The sequence below is a fragment of the Mustelus asterias genome, chromosome 1, assembly GCF_964213995.1.
Source record: "Mustelus asterias chromosome 1, sMusAst1.hap1.1, whole genome shotgun sequence".
NCBI classification, from domain to species: Eukaryota; Metazoa; Chordata; class Chondrichthyes; order Carcharhiniformes; family Triakidae; genus Mustelus; species Mustelus asterias.
The window spans coordinates 15,252,778-15,273,800 of NC_135801.1; the positions used below are offsets into that span (position 1 = coordinate 15,252,778).

Below are 21,023 nucleotides of genomic sequence, written 5' to 3' on the forward strand. Positions count from 1 at the left end.
GCAGCATCAAGTTACAGAACAGGCAACCAAGTGCATAGACGTTTTTTTCAAATTACATGCCTGCAGGAATTTCAAAAAATAGAATAAAATCCGATACTTTACCCTTGGTTCTTTTTGCACTTTGAAATGTACATTCATCACATTCGCAGAACCAGTCTGACAGCTTATTCAAACTTAGCCTCCTGGACTCCAATTCATGCTCATCCAGAATAAACGAAGGGGGACTGAATCGCCACCCACATGACCCTTAACAGCACAGAATTAAAAAGAACGCCCCTTGCCTGTTAAAAAACCATTGCCAGAATTCCACATGAACCGGTCAAAACAAGAAGTCCTCCTCGCTTCTGACAGAAGTACAGCTCTCGGTAAACTACATTCACGGCTCTCATTCGCTTTCTCAATTTTTACAACGGGTCAAAGGCATGAGTTTGAGTCAAAAAGAGTGAGTTAGCTGTGAATCCAAGATAAATGAGAGAGAGAGAAAAAAGTTAACACTTTCAAACTGCAATGACCAAATGTAATTCTCCAGACTCAAATCAGTTCCGCCCTGTTCTAACTGCATTTTGAGAACAGAAACATTACCTTAAGTAAGAAACCACAACCCATAACGGTCACTGGAATACGCCTGTCATTGCTTTAAAGCAGAACCTGCAGCTTCTTCAGAGGGGGATTACAATCCAGCTGCTGCACATCAGATAGGCAAAAGGCTGCTCCCACAATCCTGCGTGGCTCTGCACCTCCCATCATCTCTGTAACTTTAGGCTTTTTTTAAAAAAAACTACAAGAGGCAACTCCCCTCCCCCGCCCTTCAGCCTCAAATTCCAGCAGAGCAAGGAAGCTTCAGTAATGCCAGCAGTGCCGTTCAGCAGTCAGTGCACACTTGCTGGTTGGGGCTGACAACTCAGTAGTGTTGTGTTGTGTGTGTGTGTGAAGTTGCCACTGTCCACGTGTTGCAGCTGCTAAAATGGGAACAGTGACAGGCCTGCCTGCCCCTTGCCCTGACCAGATGCCACGTTAGTACGAGGGGCTGTTCACAGCTGCCTTCCCAGCACCGGTCTCTGTTACTGCTGCTAAAACAAAAACAACGGAGCTGGCTTTTGCCAGCCTGCTACCCACAGACTTGACATGCTGATTGCGGAGTCACCGATTCAGCAGGCAAGTGGATGCAGTTAACCCTTTAGGTGACCCAAGTCACAGTAGCTGTTCTCACTTCAACCTCTTTCAGAAAGCGCTGGAAATGCTCAGCAAAGTCGGGCAGCGTCGGTGGAGAACAAACAGGTGTCTACTTCTGAGGGGTGATCATAGAATATGATGCAATATGGGGAATGATATGGTGTTGAGGGGGATATGGGGATGAGTGGCATGGGAGAGATGAGGGAGGTTGGGGATGGATGAGGGGTATATGAGCGATGGGATTGAGGAGGTGACAGGCTGAGGGAATGGAGGCGAAAAGGATCGAGGGGCGAGGGATTAGAGAGACAAGATATAGAATCATGGAATCCCTACAGTGCAGAAAGAGGCCATTCAGCCCATCGAGACTGCACCAACAACAATCCCACCCTGGCCCTATCCCTGTAACCCCGGGTATTTACCCTGCGAATCCCCCTGACACTAAGGGGCAACTTACCATGGCCAATCAACCTAACCCACACATCTTCGGATTGATGGTGGCACAATGCAATAATTTCTGAGAGATTGGCGAGTGGCAGCTTGGCTCAGTTTTCCACTCTCACCTGAGCCAAAGGTTATGTTTTCGAGACCCATTCCAGAGACCCGAGCGCGAGGTCCAGGCTGACGCTCCAGTGTAGTAGTGAAGGAGTGCTGCAGTTTGCTGGGGCATTAAACCAATGGCGCACTTGCCTCTTCAGATGAAACTGAAACTCCCAAAGCAGTTTGCAAAGAAGAGCAGTTGGAAGTTCACCTCGTGCTCCTGCCCAAGTTACAACTCAACTCACTTTGCCCAAACAGACTTATCTCAACTGCTGTTTGAGGGAGTTTACTCTGTAACCTTTGGTCTCCATCGTTCTTACAAAACAATAGTCACCTTTTGTGAAGCATTTCAGGAGGATGCAAAAGGCAGATTTGATCTTCTAAATTCTTAGACCTTAATTCTCACATTTCATAGAACATAGAAAAAATACAGCACAAACAGGCCCTTCGGCCCACAAGTTGCGCCGGTCATGTCTCTACCTAGCTAGGCTTATATATAGGCTTACCTATAACCCTCAATCCTATTAAGTCCCATGTACTCATCCAGAAGTCTCTTAAAAAGACCCTATCGAGTTTGCCTCCACCACCACTGACGGCAGCCAATTCCACTCACCCACCACCCTCTGAGTGAAAAACGTACCCCTGACATCTCCTCTGTACCTAATCCCCAGCACCTTAAACCTGTGTCCTCGCGTAGCAGCCATTTCAGCCCTGGGAAAAAGCCTCCGAGAATCCACCCGATCTATACCTCTCAACATCTTGTACACCTCTATCAGGTCACCTCTCATCCTTCGTCTCTCCAAGGAGAAAAGACCGAGCTCCCTCAACCTATCCTCATAAGGCATGCCAACCAATCCAGGCAACATCTTTGTAAATCTTCTCTGCACCCTTTCAATCATTTCCACATCCCTCCTGTAATGAGGCGACCAGAACTGAGCACAGTACTCCAAGTGGGGTCTGATGAGGGTCTTATAAAGCTGCATCATTATCTCCCGACTCCTAAACTCAATCCCTCAATTGATGAAGGCCAGCACACCATACGCCTTCTTAACCACCTCCTCTACCTACGAGGCCGATTTAAGAGTCCTATGGACCCAGACCCCAAGGTCCTTCTGATCCTCTACACTGCTAAGAGTCCTACCCTTGATATTATACTCCTTCATCCCATTTGACCTGCCAAAATGGACCACTACACATTTATCCGGGTTGAAGTCCATCTTCCACTTCTCCACCTAGTCTTGCATCCTATCTATGTCACGCTGCAGCTTCTGACATCCCTCCATCCTATCCACAACACCACCAACCTTCGTGTCGTCGGCAAACTTACCAACCCATCCCTCCACTTCCTCATCCAGGTCATTTATGAAAATAGCATCATTTTATCCCCTTGCAGATTACGACCATGGCTGCCAGCAATGTAATCACATATATAGAATCACTACAGTACATTCGGCCCATCGAGTCTGCACCGACCACATCCCACCCAGGGCCTATTCCCGTAACCTCATACATTTACCCTGCTCGACCCCCTGACACGAGGGTCAATTTAGCATGGCCAATCAACCTAACCTGCACATCTTTGGATATATTTAGTAATTCGCGCACGTACACACACAGCTTTTCCCTTTGAGGAATACTGGGGGAAGTGGTGAAAGGATTCCCAAGCTGATTATCAGTTCATTGATCCGCTCCTTCCTTTGTCAACAAGTGCTGCTGTTGGACTTGAACCTGGAGCTGCTGGTCCAAGGTAGGGGCACTACCCACTGCGCCACAAGGCTTCTTATTCAAGACACGATCATCGCAGGACACAATCAATCAATCTAATAATTGATCAGGAGCAACAGTTTACCTCAAAGCCTAAGTCAACAGTTAATTGTATTATAGAAACCAGAGGGTAGTTGTAGAGGGTTGTTTTTCAAACTGGAGGCCTGTGACCAGCGATGTGCCTCAGGGATCAGTGCTGGGTCCACTGTTATTTGTCATTTATATTAATGATTTGGATGAGAATATAGGAGGCATGGTTAGTTAGTTTGCAGATGACGCCTAGATTGGTGGCATAGTGGACTGTGAAGAAAGTTATCTCCAATTGCAACGGGATCTTGATCAATTGGGTCAGTGGGCTGATGAATGGCAGATGGAATTTAATTTAGACAAATGCGAGGTGATGCATTTTGGTAGATTGAACCAGGGCAGGACTTACTCAGTTAATGGTAGGGCATTGGGGAGAGTTACAGAACAAAGAGATCTAGGGGTACATGTTCATAGCTCCTTGAAAGTGGAGTCACAGGTGGACAGAGCGGTGAAGAAGGCATTCGGCATGCTTGGTTTCATCAGTCAGAACATTGAATACAGGAGTTGGGATGTCTTGTTGAAGTTGTACAAGACATTGGTAAGGCCACACTTGCAATACTGTGGGTAATTCTGGTCACCCTATTATAGAAAGGATATTAAACTAGAAAGAGTGCAGAAAAGATTTACTAGGATGTTACCAGGACTTGATGGATTGAGTTAGAAGGAGAGGCTGGATAGACTGGGACTTTTTTCTTTGGAGGGTAGGAGGCTGAGGGGTGATCTTATAGAGGTCTATAAAATAATGAGGGGCATAGACAAGGTAGATAGTCAGTATCTTTTCCCAAAGGTAGGGGAGTCCAAAACTAGAGGGCATAGGTTTAAGATGAGAGGGGAGAGAGATATAAAAAAAGTGTCCAGAGGGCTATTTTTTCTCACAGAGGGTGGTGAGTGTCTGGAACAAACTGCCAGGGATAGTAGTAGAGGCGGATACAATTTTGTATTTTAATAATCATTTAGATAGTTACATGGGTACGATGGGTATAGAGGGATATGGGCCAAATGCGGGCAATTGGGATTAACTTAGGGGTTTTTAAATAAAAAGGGTGGCATGGGCAAGTTGGGCCGAAGGCCCTGTTTCCATGCTGTAAACCTCTATGACTCTATATCCCTGTGATCTTTTCACTCCAGTGCCCCACGAGGCTGTGTCCTCAGTCCCCTCCTATACTCCTTATACCCTTAAGACTGTGTGGCCAAATTCCCATCCAACTCTATTTTCAAATTTGCTGACGACACCTCTGTAGTGGGTCGGATCTCAAACAATGATGAGACAGAGTGCAGGAAAGAGATAGAGAATCTGGTGAACTGGTGCGACAACAATAATCTCCCCCTCAATGTCAACAAAACGAAGATGATTGTCATAGACTTCAGGAAGCGTAGTGGAGAACATGCCCCTGTCTATGTCAACGGGGATGAAGTAGAAATGGTCGAGAGCTTCAGGTTTTTAGATGTCCAGATCACCAAACAACCTGTCCTGGTCCCCCTATGCCGACACTACAGTTAAGACTAAGAAAATTCAGCATGTCCGCTATGACTTTCACCAACTTTTACAGATGCACCATAGAAAGCATTCTTTCTGGTTGTATCACAGCTTGGTATGGCTCCTGCTCTGCCAAAGACCACAACAAACTACAAAGGGTCGCGAATGAAGCCCAGTCCATCACACAAATCAGCCTCCCATCCACTGACTCTGTCTATATTTCCCGCTGCCTCGGAAAAGCAGCCAGCATAATTACGGACCCCCACGCACCCCGGACATTCTCTCTTCCACCTTCTTCCATTGGGAAAAAGATACAAAAGTCTTAGGTCACGTACCAACCGACTCAAGAACAGCTTCTTCCCTGCTGCCATCAGATTTTTGAATCGACATACTTCGCATTAAGTTGATCCTGCTCTTCACCTTAGCTATAACTGTAACACTACATTCTGCACTCTCTCCTTTCCTTCTCTATGAATGGTATACTTTGTCTGTATAGCCTGCAAGAAACAATACTTTTCACTGTATACTAAAACATGTGACAATAATAAATCAAATCACTCTTTTTAAAAAACCTCTTGGAAAGAAATGAATGAAAATGAACCCACAGTCTGTGCACCTGACTCTGCCATGAATTAGTGAATGCTAAGCCTAAAGCCTCACAAATAATGCCACTACTTCAATACTTCTGCACGACCTATAATCAGTACTGTGGGTGCAACAGTCTCTGCCCTTGTGTCTGCCGACACCGGTAACTAATAATCGTTTTCAGAGTGTTGATCAGGTGAGAAAACCGGTGCGAAGCTGGCCGGCAGCACAGACGGCTTTGCTTGCCCTATCGGACATCAGTGTGCATTTTAAAATGGGAAGTGAGATTCACACTATTAGATGGAGGGGCGGGGCCTAAAGGCACGACAAGGCCAGGAACCCAAAATCGGGGCGCCTTTTTTAAAAAGACATCCTGACTTAAATAAATGGCCCCCCTCTCCCCACCCCCCACAAGCATTGGGGCATTCCCCACCCCACCAACCACAAAGCCAACAATCAGGACCCCTCTCCAGAGGTATCAGGTCTCTCTGCCTTCCTCACAAGCATAAGGTCTCAACCCCTCTTCTCACACCCCCAATCCCCACCAAGTACAAGGGATGATAAGGATGATGTTCAGAAGAATGCCAGCAGCACGGGTTTAATTCCCATTCCAACAGAGGTGGACTTGGAACCTGCTTCCTCATCTCCCCCTCAAGGCAATAGCAAACCAGCACTGAGTGGTGGTGGGCGGGGGATTGGAAACAGCCAGGAGAATGAAGCATCAGCAGACAACAAGCCAAGGACTTGTCTTGGAGCAGAGGACACGTTAAGGAATAAATATCTCCTTACCAGTCAAGAGAGGGGTTTTCTTTTAGTTACGTTATAAGAGGTGATCAATATATTCTGTATGGCCCCCAATGGGATCAAGGAGAGAGACACAAAAAGAGCAAATGAGTAGACGTGGAGCGGATGCTTCCTTTTGTGGGACATTCCGGGATGAGAGGTCTTAGGATAAGGGATAGCAAATTTAAAACAGAGTTGAGGAGAAACTACTTCTTCCAAAGGGTTGCGAATCTGGAATTCGCTACCCGAAAGTGCGGTGGATGCTGGGACAGTGAGTAAAGTTAAGGAGGAGTTAGACAGATTTTTAATTGGTAATGGGGAGAAGGCAGGAAAAAGGGGATGAGGAGCATATCAGCCATGATCGAATGACGGAGCGGACTCGATGGGCCGAATGGCCTAATTCTGCTTCTATATCTTATGAACTTATAAACCATGAGTCGCTTATTCCAAGTCATCCCTGGTCTTTCTGAAGAGGATGGACTGTCTGTTACAACTGGCTGCCATCGACTGAGTAAGATCAGTCCGAGTTTGACTCAGACACCTAATTACATTTATCGGTGAAGGATCTTGTGCCCCTTCCCGTCCCCATCAAGCCCACCTCTTCCTGATGAGCATAACCAAGACGGTCAACTTGCTGGCTGCAAATCCTGTACCCTGGCCACACGGTGAGGGAGAGCCCACAGCCAATCAAGTTCACCTACCAGTAGGGGCGGCACGGTAGCACAATGGTTAGCACTGCTGCCTCACAGCGCCAGGGACCTGGGTTCAATTCCCGACCTTGGGTCACTGTCCGTGTGGAGTTTGCATATTCTCCCCACATCTGTGGGGGTTTCCTCCGGGTGCTCCAGTTTTCTCCCACACTCCAAAGATGTGCAGGTTAGGTTGATTGACCATGCTAAATTGACCCTAGTGTCAGCAAGATTAGCAGGGTAAATATGTGGGGCTACAGGGATAGGGGTTGGGTGGGATTGTGGCCGGTGCAGACTCAATGGGCCAAATGGCCTCCTTCTTCATGGTAGTATTCTGTGATACCAATTCTCCGCAGTTCAAACAAAACGGCACCCCCTGCAGCCCCACACACAAATCAAAGGAAAATGTGGAACCAAAACGGAAAGTGCTACAAACAACTCAGCAGGTCTGGCAGCATCCGTGGAGAAAGAAACAGCGTTAATTTTTTTTTTAGTCCAATATGACTTATTTGGTTCTGAAGAGAAGTTACGTTGGACTCAAACCATTAACTCAGTTTCTCTCTCCACAGACGCTGCCAGACCCGTTGAGTCTTTCCAGCACTTGTTGCTTTTATTTCAGATTTCCAGCACCTGCAGTATTTTGCTTTTACCTAAAGGAAGATATGGTCTCAGTGCTAAGAGGAGTACCCGCTGCAAATACAGGGTAGCATATCTACATTTCAATGGAAGCTTGAAGTGTGCAGTGGATTGACAGGGTAGACGCTGAGAGAATGTTTCCCTTCCCGAGGTAACCTAGAACTCAAAGCGGCAGAGGTTTAGGAGTTGGGGCTTGCTGAATTAAGATGCAGATGAGGAAGAATCCTTTAGCTCAGAGGGTTGTGAATTCCATACCTCTGGAGAGTTGCAGAGACTGGGTCATTGAATGTATTCAAGGCTGAGATGGACAGATTCTTGAACTACAGGGCTAGAATACAAAAGCAGGGATGTCTTGCTGAGTGATGCTTTATAAGGCTCTGGTCAGATCACATTTGGAATATCGTGAGCAATTTTTGACCCCATTTCTAAGGAAGGATGTTTTGGCCTTGGAGAGGGTCCAGAGGAGGTTCACGAGAATGATCCCGGGAATGAAAAGCTTGACGTATGAGGAGTATTTGTGGACTCTGGTCTGTACTCGAAGGAGTTTAAAAGGATGAGGGAGAGATCTCATTGTAACTTAGAGTACTGAAAGGCCTGGATAGAGTGGACATGGGGAAGATGTCTCAATTAGTAGGAGAGACTAGGATCCGAAGGCACAACCTCAGAGTAAAGGGATGTCACTACAGAACCGAGATGAAGAGGAATTTCTTCAGCCAGAGAGTGGTGAATCTGTGGAATACATTGCCACAGAAGGCTGTGTAGGCCAGATCATTGAATGTATTTAAGACAGAGATAGATAGGTTCTTGATTGGTAAGGGGATCAAAGGTTACGGGGGAAAGACAGGAGAATGGGATTGAGAAACCTATCAGCTATGATCGAATGTGGAAGCAGACTCGACGGGCTGAATGGCCGAATTCTGCTCCTATATCTTATGGTCTTATAGAGTCGAGGGGTATGGGAACCAGTGGAGAGGAGGCCAAGATCACATCAGCTCAACCATGGCACTGTTGAGTGGTGGAATAGGCTTGAGGGGCCAAATGGCACACTCCTGCTCCAAATTTCTTATGATCTTTTAGATAAAGGCACAAGGGAAAAAGGAATAGATGGAGATGCCAATAGGGTGGCATGACAAGCAGGAAAAGGCTCCCGTACAGTGTTAGCTCCAGTCACGTCAAACGGCCTGCTTCTGCACTGGGTGTTCGATGCAATTCTATGTAAAACTGACTGAACATGATAACCTACAAGAGAAAGCAGGACATGAAACAACGTTCAGATTCTCAAATCAAAATCTTGTCTCTGACCTTCAATCTGATGACCCAAAGCACTGTGTCTGATTCACTGAGGGTATCTGATTACACTGCAGTACTGTAATAAAGCACCAGCAAGAGTCACAATGGAAAGGTTAATGCATCTCGGTATATATCGAGGACTCAAATTACCGGAAAGCCAGCAGACTAACACAAACTCAGGCAATGTATTTCGATGCTTTGCAGTGGCAGTGAACTATAATGGGATGACACCACAACCACCAAGGCAGATATCACCACATCCCCTGTGAGCTCTTCCTGTCAATGTGATAACCAAGTGGGAGTTCGAAAGCCGATGCTGAGATAACACCGATCTGTGCCACTGGGAGCGAATTATTCCTCTTTACCAGAACAAGGCACAGCTAGACAACAGAATCAGAAACATCATAGAATCACAGAGTAGTTCCAACACAAAAGGAGGCCATTTGTCCTGTCGTATCAGGGCAGATCTGTTCCGGAAGAGCTGCAGGTAAGTTTTGAAAATATTAACAGCCAGTTCCCCGCTGAGGGACTCAAATCAGCAGCAAGGTCCAGCAAATAAAACAGGCAAAAGAAAGAGAGAGAGAGAGAGAGAGAATTAAAGTTCACTGGAGTTGGAACCTCTTACTGAGATGCACCAAGAAGGTTCCTAGGCTTGCACCCAGGTACTGAACGCAGAAGGGTCAGGGCACAGAGGAACTGCCCAATTATCCCCCCTCCCAAGGTTCGCTGAACCCAAGCACAGGCCTAAAAAAATCTCCCCCAGTGGTTTCTGGATCCATTCCTGGAATGGAATAATTTGCATTTATCACATGGACCATGTAGACTTCTGATTGAAAAGAGTTGGTATGCAGGTGACAGATTCCTAGGTTGTGGACTGCCTTGACGGGGCACCACATCCACTGATAGCCAGCCGCATGTCCTGCCAACTAGGTGCTATTAGGCAAGTTATTTTAGCTAGGTCAGACAGTGAGCCAAATCTAATCAATCCTTAATGAAACTTTGAAGAAATTGTTCAGTACCCATGCACGTCACTGAAGAGGAATTCAGTGGGCATACACAATTGCAGTGTTGAGGATTACGACGGGTTTGAAGGTGGCCGATGAAAGTATTATTTTTGATTTATTGTCACCTGTATTGGGTTACAGTGAAAGTACTGTTTCTTCCATACTATACAGACAAAGCATACCGTCCATAGAGTACATAGGGGAAGAGGATGCAGTGTTATTGATTTAAGTTTTGATGGTTCCTTGCTGATATTTTCACAACTGCATCTGAATGTTTCACTGCACTTTTCGAAGATTAGAGTGGGGAAGAGAGGCAGCAGCAGTGTGATGCTGCATCACAAAGCAAACCAAGGTAAATATAGAAGATAGGAGCAGGAGGAGGCCATTCGGCCCTTCGAGTCTGCTCCACCATTCATCACGATCATGGCTGATCATCCAACTCAATAGCCTAATCCTGCTTTCTCCCCATAACCTTTGATCCCATTCGCCCCAAGTGCTATATCCAGCCGCCTCTTGAATACATTCAATGTTTTGGCATCAATTACTTCCTGTGGTAATGAATTCCACAGGCTCACCACTCTTTGGGTGAAGAAATGTCTCCTCACCAAAACAGAAAATGCTGGAAAATCTCAGCAGGTCTGGCAGCATCTCTAAGGAGAGAAAAGAGCTGATGTTTTGAGTCCAGATGACCCTTTGTCAAAGCTATCAAATGTTTCCTCACCTCTGTCCTAAATGGTCTACCCTGAATCCTCAGACTGTGACCCCTGGGTTTGGACTCCCCCACCATCGGGAACATCCTCCCTGCATCTACCCTGTCTAGTCCTGTTAGAATTTTATAAGTCTCTATGAGATCCCCCCTCATTTGTCTGAACTCCAGCGAAAACAATGTTAACCTAGTCAATCTCTCCTCATACATCAGTCCCGTAGTACTCACTGGAAAACAGGTCCATCGGAAAACAGCCTCCTCAGATATCAGATCAGTTGTACAAACATACCTCACAATGTACATTTCAACTCACAAGGATCATTGAACTGTGATATTCTGATAACCAAAATAGTCTGCAGGAAGTCAGAGGAAGACCTAGCCTTCTGACTGCAGTGCACCAAGTACATCAGATAGCTCAAACAGAAGCAAAAGGCTGCATTTGTGAGCATGCTATGTAAAATTACATAGAAATGACACTACAGAAACAGCCTGTTCACTACAACCAGTCTGTGTTGGGGGTGTTTCTCCTCCATGCAAGCAGTCATCCCAATCTCAGTACCCCTGCCCTGTTCCCATATCGCATTATCCCCCCATTTATCAAGCTTATTCTACAACGTAGACATTATTTCTGCTTCATTGCTAACTCACGTGGTGAATTCATAGCAGGAGAAAGCGTAGGAGACTGTCTTCAATCTCATTCATTCAATCTTGTATCTACGTCACCTTGTCTTAGTTGCTCGAAATAGTCTGCTTCTCTCTACTCTACCCTAGCCATCCATAATTTTAAATCCCACTATCAAATCAACTAGTATCTATAGGTATGTAAAGAGAGTGTAGGCCCCTTGCAGTCAGAAATGGGAGAATTCATAATGGGGAACAAAGAAATGGCTGAGGAACTAAATTTGTACTTTGCTTCAGTCTTCACAAAGGAAGACATGAATAATGTATCAAAAGCTCTGAGAGAAACAAGTCTTAATGAAGAGCTGAAGGAAATCAGTATTAGTAAGGAAATGGTTTGGGGGAAATTGACAGGATTGAAGGTGGATAAATCTCCAGGGCCTGATAATCTTCATCCCAGAGTACTTAAGGAAGTGGCCCTGAAAATAGTAGACCCATTGGTGGTCATTTTCCAAAATTCTTTGGACTCTGGACTGGGACCTACAGATTGGCGAATAGCTAATACAAATCCACTATTCAAAAAGGGAGGTAGAGAGAAAACAGGAAACTATAGCCTAACGTCGGTACTGGGTAAGTTGCTAGAGTCCATTATCAAGGATTTCATAGCTCAGCTGTTGGAAGCAGTTGTATAATCAGACAAAGTCAGCATGGATTTACAAAAGATTCTTGATGAATCTATTGGAATTTTTTGAGGATGTAACTAGTAGAGTTGACCAAGGAGAACCAGTGGATATGATTTATTTAGACTTTCAGAAGGCTTTTGACAAGGTCTTACATAACAGACTACTATGTAAAGTTAAAGTGCATGGGATTGTGGGTAGTGTCTTGAAATAGACAGAAAGCTGGTTAGCAGATAGGAAGCAAAGAGTTGGTATAAATGGGTCTTTTTCTGATTGGCAGGCAGTGACTAGTGGGGTACTGCAGGGATCTGTGCTAGGACCCCAGCTGTTCACATTATATATTAATGATTTGGAAGACAGAACTGAATGTATTGTCTCCACATTTGCAGATGATACAAAGTTGGATGGGAGGGTGAGCTGTGAGGAGGATGCAGAGATGCTTCAGCATGATTTGGACAGGCTGAGTGTATGGGCATATGCATGGCAGATGCAGTATAATGTGGATAAATGTGAGGTTATCCACTTCAGTAGCAATAATAGGAAGTCAAATTATTATTTGAATAGGTGTAAATTGAGAGAGGTGGATATTCAGCAAGACCTTGGTGTCCTCGTGCATCAGTCGCTGAAAGTAAGCGCGGAGGTACAGCAGGCAGTAAAGAAGGCAAATAGTATGTTGGCCTGCATAGTGAGAGGATTTGAGTTCAGGAATAGGGATGTTTTACTGCAATTGTAGAGGGCGTTGGTGAGACCACACCTGAAGTATTATGTGCAGTTTTGGGGTCCTTATCTGAGGAAGGATGTCCTTGCTATAGAGGGAGTACAGCGAAGGTTTACCAGGCTGATTCCTGGGATGGCAGGTCTGCCATATGAGGAGAGACTAAATTGGTTAGGATTATATTCATTAGGGCTTAGGTCTTGCAGAAACTTATAAAATTCTAACAGGGTTAGACAGGGTAGATTCAGAAAGAATGTTCCCGATGGTGGGGGAGTCCAGAACTAGGGGTCATAGTTTGAGGATAAGGGATAAACCTTTTAGAACTGAGATGAGGAGAAATTTCTTCACTCAGAGAGTGGTGGTGAATCTGTGGAATTCACTATCACAAGAAGGTAGTTGAGGCCAAAACATTGTCTGATTTCAAGAAGAAATTAGATATAACTCTTGGGGCTAAAGGGATCAAGGGGTATGGGAGGAAGGTGGGGGGAGAAATCAGGATATTGAATTTGATGATCAACCATGATCAAAATGAATGGTGGAGCAGGCTCAAAGGGCAGAATGGCCTACTCCTGCTTCTATTTTGTGTTTTCTGTTCTCATGAAACCAGATTCAATTCTCCGTAACAGGGAAGACTGCAATATCACATCCACTCAGGAAGTCTCCGCAAATGATCTCAGCACACTTGTCAGAGTCATTCATCCACCCTCTAAGTGACCACTATTTTTAAACTGTGCTCGGCACAAATGATCATAGAGTTAACTGAGAAGCTATCGAGCACTTCCTTTTCCTTCATTCAAGTTAGAAGTATATGTTTGGAGACCTGTTTCCAGGTTTTTGCCATTATTGCCTCAACTGACCATTGCAAATTGTAAAGAGTTGCCCACAATGTCCCTCTCATCTACTGCTCCTTCCCTGTGTGGAGTACCTGGTTCCTATACAATCGCAAACACAGTGCACTGAATTACTGCATTAATCTGCTCACTGGCACCACAAACTGGAGCGATACCATTTTATCCCAAAGACTTGTTCATCTTCGAGAAAGTTGTGTCCCCTCAATGAAGCCTCTCTTTCCATTTTGCTTGAAGTTGATTAGCTTATTAGAAAACATATTAGAAAAAAAATCACAGAATCCCCCTGCAGTGCAAAAGGCAGCCATTCAGCTCACATTGACAACAATCCCACCCAGGCCCAATTCCTGTAACCCCACGTATTTACCCTGCTCATCCCTCTGACACCGTGTGGCAATTTAGCATGGCCAATTCACATCTGTGGAGTGTGGGAAGAAACCGGAGCACCCGGAGGAAACCCACACAGGGAGAATGTGCAAACTCAACACAGACAGTCACCCAGGGCCGGAATTGAACCCAGGTCCCTAGCGCTGTGAGGCAGCAGTGCCACCACAAACGTTTAGAGAACTCTTTAAACAGGCCTATATACATTTGAATCGTTGTGGTGCACATTTCTTTACTGAAATGCATTTGTGAACTGCCTTATTTTCATGGCTTTCAACAACACATTGAATAAAGGAAGACTTGGGGTGAATGGGATCAAAGGTTATGGGGAAAAAGCAGGATTAGACGACTGAGTTGGATGATCAGCCATGATCGTAATGAATGGCGGAACAGGTTCGAAGGGCCAAATGACTTCCTCTTGCTCCTGTCTTCTATGTTTCTTATTTCCTCGTTATTTTAAAATCTAGTAAATTTACAATATGCTTCATATCAGCTTTTCAATGGAACTAGATGGACAAAGTGACTCGTCTCAACTCTCCCTCTCATTGTCCTTCCTTCCAACCTACCCCACTGCCCTTCCCACCCACTGTCACCATACTTACTGCAAAGCCTGTGTCTTATTGAACTGAACAGGCCACACTGTCCTCTCTGGCAAGGGAGATTGACATTGCACCCGAATTCTTGGATGCTGATCCTATGTTTATGACTAGGATACTGAAACAATGAAAGCAGGATCCAGGGCAGAGTGGGGAGAAGGAATCAAAGTAGGAGAAGGCTCAAGTGACATAATCTGGCCAACATAGGCCAGACGGGCCGATTGGCCTGAATCCGTGCTGTACATTTTACATCATCCACTGCAATGTGTGAGGTGTGTGACAAAAAATTTGGAGGTTGATTCTGCTATCAATTAAAGCCATTCGTAGCAAAAGTTTCAGATAGCTTTACGATACTGACTTTTAAGGGGCGTCTTGACAAATACATGAATAGGATGGGAATATGGTCCCTGGAAGGGTAGGGGGTTTTAGTTCAGACGGGCAGCATGGTGGGTGCAGGCTTGGAGGGCCGAAGGGCCTGGTCCTGTGCTGTAATTTTCTTTGTTCTATAATCAGGATTCTCCCAAACAATTTAATTCAAAGCGCAGCAATAAAATGAGGCACAGTGACACGGTGGCTAGTACTGCTGCCTCACAGCTCCAGGGACCCGGGTTCGATTCCCGGCTTGGGTCACTGTCTGTGTGGAGTTTGCACATTCTCCCCGTGTCTGCATGGGTTTCCTCCGGGTGCTCCGGTTTCCTCCCACACTCCAAAGATATATGGGTTAGGTTGATTGGCCATACTAAATTGATCCTTAGTGTCCCAGGATGCATAGGCTAGAGGGATTAGCAGGGTAAATATGTGGGGTTACGGAGATAGGGCCTGGGTGGAATTGTCGGTATAGGCTCGATGGACCGGATGGCCTCTTTCTGCACTGTAGGGATTCTATGAAAATTCATGCATTTATAACCCAATGGTTGGGTTGAAGGTGCAGAGTGCTGGTGCTCTGTGTTCTTAACATATTAAATACACATCAGTGTACTGTTAAAATAAGTTGCCACTGGAGGACGTTGAACCGATTTGCAATCCAGACACTGAATTTTGATAAATTAAAGGGCTGTACAATATATTTCTTCCCCCAGCCCCAAAGGCTTTTCCCACTCATTAATAGTCCAAAGTTACAACTTATGACCTTGACAATAGGGTCTGCAGTGAGCCCAGACTTTTACACACATGTTCCGTCACTTCAAGCACACAGCCAGTGGAGTCAGGAGCCCGGAGTTCATTAGCAGGCTTGCTAGTGGCACCCGGGTCTCATCTACCTGCATGGTTAGGGGAGAGTAACACCGCAGGCTGTAAACTGACTCCTCTCCTTGGCAGATTGTTTTAAAAATCAAGAAAAACCCTTCTGCTGCTTTTGCCCTGAAAGAAACTTCTGCTGGTGACTGTTGGCAAATTGCTTAGAGCTGGAGATTACAATCATCTCCAAGGTGACGACAAAGCACGGCGGCTCTCGCATAGAGACCAATAACTAGTACCGTCACAGAAACAAATCAAGTTATTGCAGAGTCAAGGGTCAAGACTTACTGAGTCAAGTCATTTTCAGGAGAAGAGAATCTGGGCTGCGGGAAGCAGCCATACATTAAGCAGGTCATTGCAGTCAGATAGGGGGGAAATCTCTGAGCACCAGGCAATTCTAAATTCAGGACCCATGTGACTAGTTTATAGCCTGACTCACGCCGAGCACTGTTCTGCTTACTAAGCTGCGCCCAGCACCAGACCTTAAATCCTGCCTGCAAGTCTAGAGAGAGAGCAAGCTCACAGCACTCAAACCACTACTGGCCATTTCAACTCCCAGGAGGTTAAGAGGATTCTTTAGCAGTGGCCACAGATCAGCCTGGCTCTCTCCGACCATGTTTACTTTTGAGAGCTTTTGAAATGCCAGAAAAAGTTTACCATTCAAGGGACTCCCATTTCCAAAAGTCTCAGATCCCAGCAAAGCATCGCTTTCAATTCAGTTATCGAACTGTAATCTTAAATTCCCAAACATAAAAAAGAAGCACCTCATAAAATATCAACTTTACTTCCCGTCATTTCAAAATTCTGGCACACACATCAAGGGCAGGATTCTCCGATCTTATCCTTTCCCACCCCCCCCACCCCGCTGCCAGGGGGAATGGAGAATTTGGCGCTCGGCCAAACACCATTCACTGCAGCGGGACTGGAGAATCCCAGCCACAGACGAGATCAGAGGTTTTAAATTAGTAGTTTATTTATTAGTGTCACAAGTAGGCTTACATTAACACTGCAATGAAGTTACTGTGAAAGTCCCCTAGTCGCCACACTCCAGCGCCTGTTTGGGTACACTGAGGAAGAATTTAGCATGGCCAATGCACCTAACGAGCACATCTCTCAGATTGTGGGGGGAAACCAGAGCACCCGGAGGAAACCCATGCAGACACGGGGAGAATGTGCAAACTCCGCACAGACAGTGATCCAAGCCGGGAATCGAACCCGGATCCCTGGCGCTGTAAGGCAGCACTGCTAACCACTGTGCCACTCCTGACACAAGTTGTTCAATGTCATTTAGGGGTGAGTGGGTCACATCTCCACGTTGGTCACACCAAACACTCACAGCAACAACAACAACAACTTGTACCTACGTAGCATCTTTAACACAACTGAACTTCTCCAGGCACTTCACCAGAAAGTGTTAAAGTAGAGTTTGACACCGAGCCACATATGGTGATATGAGGGCAAATGACCAAAAGTTTGGTTTTAAGGAGAGTCTTGAAGGAGGGGAGAGAAGGGTTTAAGGAGGGATTTCCAGAGCCAAGGTAGTTGAAGGCATGGCCATCAATGGTGGCGCGATTAAAGTTAAGATGAGCACAGATACCTGCAGGGATGTCAGAGGGTTGTGGGGCTGAATGGGCTTACAGAGATTGGGAAGGAGAAAGGCCAAGGAGATATTTAATATCAACGATGAGAATTTAAAAATTGATGCGTTGCTTGATCGGGAGCCAGTCTAGGCCAATGAGCACAGGGGGACAGGTTAAAGTTTATTTATCAGTGTCACAAGTAAGCTTACATTAACACTACAATGAAGTTACTATGAAAATCCCCGAGACGCCACACTCCGGCATCTGTCCGGGTACACCAAGAGGGCATTTAGCATGCCCAATGCACCTAACCGGCACGTGTTTCAGACTGTGGGAAGAAACCCACGCAGACATGGAGAGAACGTGCAAACTCCACACAGACGGTGACCCAAGGCCGGGAATCGAACCTAGGTCCCTGGCACTGTGAGGCAGCAGTGCTAACCACTGTGCCACACGGTTAATAGGACTTGCCTTGAGGAAGGATAGATTTTTGGGTGACCTCAAGTTTACAGAGGGTGGAATAAGGCAGACTAGAAGGAGTGCATTGTAATAATCAAGTCTAGAGGTAACAAAAGGTATGAATGAGGGTTCCAGCAGCTGATAAGCTGTGTCAGTGGGTGAAGTCAGCCAACATTACGGAGGTGGAGCAATAATCTTAGCGATGGCTTGAATATGTGGCCAGCAACTTAACTTGGGATCAAATCACCAAGGCTGCAAACAGACTAGTTTAATCTCAGACAGTTGTCAGAGGGGGAGAATGGGATCAGTGGCTATGGAACACAGTTTGTATTAAGGACAGAAGATCCACTCCCTTCATTAATTTAATTTGCTTTATTTGGTTGGCCAAAAAGAGCAGACAGAAGATCAGTTACTCCAATAGCTGGGGTTTAATAAACATTAGATAGAATTTTCCAGCCCCACCCACCAGCAGGATCTTCCAGTCCCACCGAAGCCAATGAACCTCTGAATAGCTTGCCTCATCCACTGTGGGAGTACCTTGCATGGTGGAGGTGGAAAATTCCAGGCATTCACTCTATTCTGAAAGATTGACATTAACCTTACCCACCCCAGCACAAGCAAGGAAACTTCCCCAAAAAATCAGCAAGATCCCCTCTTGTCCCAATGATATAATCAGGGCCAGACTGCAATTTTAACTCGGGTCTGAGCAAGGAAGCTAACAGTCAATTTTCGATCATCTTAAAGAAGATGAACCCCAGAAGATAACACAAAGGAACTTTTTCCTCTGTCCCTTTTTGGGGTCAGTAGCAACAAGAATTTGAGAGAAACCTGTTTACCTAAGAAGCGATTAGAATGCGGAACTCAGAATGGTTGAGGTGTCAGTACTTTCAAAATCAATAGCTTTAGTATAACAACTATTTTTGTAGCCTGAATCATGTGTTATCTAGCATAATAAGTTAACATGAGCAGAGGCCATTTTGAACCAACCTTAGAAGACATTTTTAAACTAAACCGGTTACTGCATATTGGAAACCAGCCAGATTAATCAAACAGAGAGCCATAATTGTGAGACAATTAAAGAATGTGTAATTAATCAATGGATGTATCAGCAAGGCTGATAATATAACCGGTAACACAGAGTCTGTAATGTTTTACAATTACACATCATCAACGCATGATTTTAAATATACTAACCATAAATTATGAGAATTGCAAAATAGAGTCCTCCCAGCCAGCCTGGGAAGATAAGGTGTGCAACTCTCAAAACTTTTATGACCTTGCCAAGCTACATTAGGTTGGGTAATGAATAAGATCTTATTCCGACTGTCTCATTCTTCAGTAGGCCTTTGTATGAAGGCATCAGGAGATGCCAACAGCTGTCAAGAGCCAATTATAAATCAGCAGATGGTTAAGTTAACCAATTCATGTTTGAAACTTAGGCTAACTCAAGGTAAAAGACCTGGTTTAAAGAGAGACATTGTCCTGAGGCTAAGACAAGTTGCCTAAATTGGCTCAACCCATTGGGGTTTATTCAACTCATTCTTGACAAGTTATTAGCTATTTTCAACAACTTGGCTAAGATGGGCTTACAACATCTTTTAAGTATAAAATAAGGGTTGTGAGAAGCCATTTTTGTTCATATGCTATTCACATTTGGGGTTATCAGCCTGAGGAAATTTATGAGAAGTCTGTTCAGTTGTTAATGCTAAACTTTCTCCTCTTACTGTTAATTAATGTTAATTGAAACTTTGCTTTCTATATCTTTCTAACTTGTTACCTTTCTTCCTTTAAATGGTTAATGAATCTTTTGAATTTAACATTTAAAGTGTTAATTCTGGCCAGATGTTTAAGTCTTGTAGAACCTGATTTAATTCACGATTGGGGGTTGATTGCAAACAATCGGTACCCCATTAATCAATGTGGAAGTCACTGGCTAGGGACTTGCAGCCCACTTGTTGGGGAACAGCTGTGAACTCCCCTGTTTAGCCCCTAAGGAAATTGAAACCCAAGTGGAGGAACCACAGTGATTTGAAGGTGATTTTAATCAAACTTTTTCCACGTATAAGTTAGTCTGAGCAACAGAAATCCTTTCAAACACCCCGAGTGGTTAGCTAAACGCTAAAAATGATATTGACCAAAGTGTCAAATTATATTCGATCCCGCTCCTGAAAAGTGATGTAGGACATTTTACTACACTAAAGTCATGTTAGAAAAGTAGGTTTCAGCAAGGAAATCACTCCCAAAAATCGACTAGTTAAAATCTGTAGCATTCCGCAAGTACCGAAGAAGACCTCACAGAACACATTGATCCCTCTGTGAAGCTTCCAATAAGAAGTCCAACAGGTTTATTTGGAATCACGAGCTTTCGGAGCGCTGCTCCTGCACTGTCGGATTCTATGACTTTAACCTCAGCAAATGTTCTGAGATTTCTTACTGTGCCCACCCCAGTCCAACACCGGCTTCTCCACATCAAAGCTTCCAATAGGCATGGAACAGAGCAGCAAAGAACAGACCATGGTTTTTCCTCTCGATTGCAAAGGCATTGGCATACACAACACTCCAGTTCTGCCCAAACACTACAGGTTTTTTCTCCAACTGTAATCATATTGTCATAAGAACAGGAATAGACCATTAAAATCTATTGAGCCTCATCTGCCATTCAACTAGATGATGGCTGATCTGTCCCTCAACACGATTTACCAGCCTTTCCTCTAAATCCTTTGATGTGATTACATAAGGCCATGAGAACAAAAGAAACAGGAGCTGGATAAGGCCATTTGGCCCTTCAATCCTCATCTGTCATTCAATAAGGTCATGCTTGATGCTATCCCTCAACTTCATCTTTTCTCACTGTCACCAAAAGTCTATCAATCTTCGACCTGAATATACTTTATACACTGAGCATCCACAGGTGTGTGTGTGGTGAAGATTTCCAAAGATTCACAAATGTTTGTGTGAAGAAATTCTCCCTCATGCCAGTCCTAAATAGTTGACTCCTTATATAAATCTAAGGCATAGATAAGTGAATAGCCACGGTCTTTTCCCCAGAGTGGGGGTGTCCAAAACTAGAGGGTAGAGGTTAAGGTGAGAGGGGAAAAATTTAAAAGGGTCCTGAGGGGCAACTTTTTCATACAGAGAGAGTGGTGCGTCTATGGAATGAGCTGCCAGAGGAGGTG

General features: G+C 45.0%; 1 protein-coding gene across 8 annotated transcripts in view; it reads right to left on the reverse strand.

Annotated features, from left to right (window-relative positions):
• psd3l (pleckstrin and Sec7 domain containing 3, like) overlaps positions 1-21,023 on the reverse strand; it is a 343,652-nt gene that overhangs the window by 186,267 nt on the left and 136,362 nt on the right. The window contains exon 1 of one of the 8 annotated variants that reach the window (XM_078209716.1): positions 16,097-16,169. The exons of 5 other annotated variants lie outside the window; for them this stretch is intronic. In XM_078209716.1, the coding sequence (XP_078065842.1) occupies positions 16,097-16,164 (68 nt within the window). In that variant the 5' untranslated portion in view covers positions 16,165-16,169. Of the gene's footprint in view, positions 1-102; positions 257-582; positions 694-16,096; positions 16,170-21,023 lie in introns of those variants that run through there. 2 more of the 8 variants (XM_078209734.1, XM_078209725.1) reach the window with 2 other exon arrangements.